At 40.0% G+C, this 3,642-nt stretch overlaps 1 protein-coding gene across 1 annotated transcript; it reads left to right on the top strand.

Moving 5' to 3' along the window:
* Nucleotides 1-3,063, top strand: LOC136472046 (cysteine-rich receptor-like protein kinase 26). Its single transcript, XM_066469783.1, has 5 exons — nt 1-66; nt 1,325-1,481; nt 1,564-1,813; nt 2,500-2,704; nt 2,792-3,063. The coding sequence occupies exons 1-5, from the start codon at nt 41-43 to the stop codon at nt 2,976-2,978; spliced, it is 825 nt and encodes a 274-aa protein (XP_066325880.1). The 5' UTR covers nt 1-40; the 3' UTR covers nt 2,979-3,063.
* Nucleotides 3,064-3,642: the final 579 nt, after the last annotated feature.

The raw sequence follows: 3,642 nt of genomic DNA on the forward strand, positions 1-3,642 counted from the left end.
TTCTGAGTTGCAGGTTGTACAAAGATTCCAGGCATTGTCCATGCAAACTCTTCGAGAAAATTCCAGGTACACACATTATAGTTCTACCGTCTATGGACTATGTGATCTTCGAAGGATCTGAAGCACTCTGTGTTTCATATATCAAAATTTTGGATTCACCAAAAGCAGTTTTTGTTTCTACAATTATTATATTTTTAAGATGAAAAAAAAAACATCTGCTATATCGAAGGAAAGTAGATGGATGTTGGAAAACTGCCTGCCTTAATATGGTCTCTCTGTTGGATGTGTACCTTTGTTGACAAGCAGGGGCAGAGAGAAGAGGGACGCACCGAACCGATGCCGTGGCGGCTGGGATCGGTGTGGGACAGTGGGGGAGTTAGGGTTTGTAACTTTGTATGGTGGGCTGGCTAATTGGGCTGGGAGTGGGATGCGGCTTGCGAGCTAGCTCGAGCTGGCTTGTTAAGACCTGAGTCGAGCCACTAACGAGCCGAGTTGAGCGAGCTACCAAGTTATGAGCTTTTCGTCCAGCCCTACACATAGGGGCCTAGTATCCCTATGGAATTAGGGTATGTGTAGCAGTGCTTCTAGAGTAGCTCCCTGGTTGATTCTAAGAGGAACTTTGCCAGATTCTATGAAGTATAATTCTCTAAAATGAGCTGAAGTTCTAGGAGCTGAAAAATAGCTTCTCTCCATTAACTTCTCACACAGGATCATTTTCTCCACGGAATTTACCCAAAAGAACCATTTTCATCCATGGAATGTTTTGCCCTAGAAAAACTCAGTATAGAATTAGAAGCAAGATTAGCTCCACCAAACAGGTCCTTCTCACAGTGTATTAGCATTCTGACTAAGTTTAACAGTTGTTTGCACATTTCCAAGTGGCAATTTAACAAAGAAGCAACATCAACCAAGATTTCCCAATTATACATCATTGGCTATTTAGAATTGAAACTCAACCGCTGTAACTTATTTTGTAATGGTAATGGGTTCTTTACTGGTCCAGTATGACGTTGCTTTTAAAAATACACAAATAAATAACCAATGTGTGAAAAAATAGAGCTAGGATGTCTAAACTTGTTTTTGAACGATCTAGCACTAAGGGTGCCGATACCAAAACTTAGCTATAGGCCCAATCAGAATACCAAATAACACTTATCGCGGCATTTAAGTTCCCCCCCCCCCCCCCCCCCCCCCCCCCCCCCCCCCCAAAACTGGTTAACCTCATCCATTTGTCCCATTTACTTCAGGAAACTTTGCTTTATTCTGGAAGCAAGTTTCTTTTTATATTTTTCTGATCTCTTGCAAAAATATGTTGTTAACTCAGAATTGATGATATATATATGGAACTTAATGTCCTGGAGTGTATACTTGAGGGAAGCAAGAAGCCGAGTCATCTATCATATCGACTTCTACAGTTCATCACTGAAAATTTTTCTAGTGAGCGCAAGGTTGATACTAATCTATGCACAGAAATGTACAAGGTAATTTTGTTTTGCATAGCAAAGCTGAACTTTATGTAAGGCTCAAGCCCATGCTAACAAAGCACCTAGTGAAATTAAACAGGGCATCCTGCGGAGCGTTGCTGTGCAGAGGCTTTTCACTGGGGATACTGATGACAGCAAGTTTCATCAGGAGGTTAATAAAATGATGATGATGGCTCAACACCGAAATATTGTAAGATTTTTAGGCTACAGTTCTTATAGAGAAGAAAGGCAGTTTGAAAAGGAGGGAACAACTATTGTGGCTGACAAATGCGAAAGACTGCTCTGTTTCGAATATTTAAGCAAAGGAAGGCTTGACAACTATCTTTCTGGTATAATAAGATAAACTTTTTTTTTTCTCGGACACATAGGAGAGATGCATATCATTCATTAAGAAGGGAGAAATAATCAAGTGAAAGGAATCCCTGCTAATACCACTCACAACAAAGCAAACCCACAAAATTCGATCTCTACATCCACAAACACAATAGGCCACCCAACTGAGACCACCAGAAACTACAGGAACAAACTTGGTGCTGCATACATAACAAAACACAACCACAAGATAGCGACACAGCTTGCTTGTTGTGACAGGGTTTCTTGTAGTAAAACTATCACAAATACCTCACTAAAAAGATGGACTAGTTATCCTTGGTGTTAACTGAAATTAATGGTCATTGATATAAGTCTTTCCTAATTATTGATATTGACTGTCACTTTATTTTCTAGAACTTGGTCCAGTATACTGCCTACTCTTTGATTGAGACACATCACGCAATCTTGATGAAATTTTCTGAATCCTATGTAAAATAAATGTTGATACATCACACTGGTCGTAGCATGTAGTGGTGATGATTGTGATGGTCTTCACTGATGGGACACCCCTGGATCTAGAAAATTGAAATGCAATTCAAATGACAAATTACTTCTTTTATTTCATTGTCTCTAGTACGAGAAAAGATTTTTTTAAACATTTGAAAACTAAATCTCTGCCCGCTATCATATGTTTCCTTTTTAGATACATCTTGTGGACTTGAATGGAAAGTGCGGTATCAAATAATCAAGGCGATCTGTGAGGGCTTACGCTATATTCACGCAAACGTTTTATTACACTTAGATCTTAAACCTGCCAATATACTGCTGGATGATAACATGATACCAAAGATTACTCGGACACCATATGAAGTATTCTTGGATACTAAATCATATCTTGATGGATCGGTGTAAGCTAGCTTGACCTCATGATGCATGTTATTTTTCTTTGTTTACGTATGAAACTTGTTCACATGTAATATATGATTTTTTTGCAGAGGATATTTGGCACCGGAATTCTTTCTTGGAAATATCTCATTCAAGTCGGACATATATAATCTTGGGGTTATAATCACAGAGATACTAACAGGACAAAAAGAATCTTCGCCAACTGATTATGTAAGAACGATTTATGTAACCTGCCTAGATGAAGACAGTAGACACTGCGTGCTAAAGCACATCTAATTTATTGTAGCATTGATGTACATGTGGCTCGTATATCTCCTAGAACTAAAAAGAATAAAATGTGGATATCTTTTTGTGCGATATTTGGTTTGTCCGTCTGCCCACGTCTGCGATCCCACGACATCTTAATTACTGATTGATCGTGCCATTCTCCTTGATTGAATATTGTCTGCCATGTGATAAAGGAATCACGGCAAAATAGGAAATAGAAAATTATTGTGCTATCCATATACACATTGCATGTTTACATGCACCAGCATACATGGCAACGAGCAAAAGGAAAGAGAATTAACACAGAAGGAAAAAGAATTAAGACAAAAGGAACCTCTTTGTATTTCTGAGAACCTTGCCAAATCTGTCTACATTTAATTACTTCCCCTCTTTGCATTTGCAAAAGGGACAACTTTTTCCTCCTTTCATTTGGTTTCACGCTCACGTGTTCCATCGCCGTCGCTTCCTGTTTCTTGCGTGAACCATAGTTGATGTTATCTGTCTTTCATGGCTCAGCCTCCTAATCCCAAGAGAAGGTCCCTACCTCTCCCTGACTGGAGATCTGGCTTGTCAGAGGATCTCCTCGAGTCCATTGGGTAGCATCTCGCGTCAGGCCACGACGCGGTGTCCTCCGATCCGCTTGCTCCCCATGGCGCGCCGTCGTCCCGTTCGC

The sequence above is a fragment of the Miscanthus floridulus genome, chromosome 8 (genome assembly GCF_019320115.1).
Source record: "Miscanthus floridulus cultivar M001 chromosome 8, ASM1932011v1, whole genome shotgun sequence".
Classification (NCBI taxonomy): Eukaryota; Viridiplantae; Streptophyta; class Magnoliopsida; order Poales; family Poaceae; genus Miscanthus; species Miscanthus floridulus.

What these genes read in the sequence shown, in the direction of transcription:
- LOC136472046 (XM_066469783.1), top strand. Translation starts at nt 41, where the DNA reads ATGCAAACTCTTCGAGAAAATTCCAG. An exon ending in ACTCTTCGAGAAAATTCCAG is followed by an intron (nt 67 to 1,324) that starts GTACACACATTA and finishes TTGTTAACTCAG; the next exon opens with AATTGATGATATATATATGG. An exon ending in TCATATCTTGATGGATCGGT is followed by an intron (nt 2,705 to 2,791) that starts GTAAGCTAGCTT and finishes ATTTTTTTGCAG; the next exon opens with AGGATATTTGGCACCGGAAT.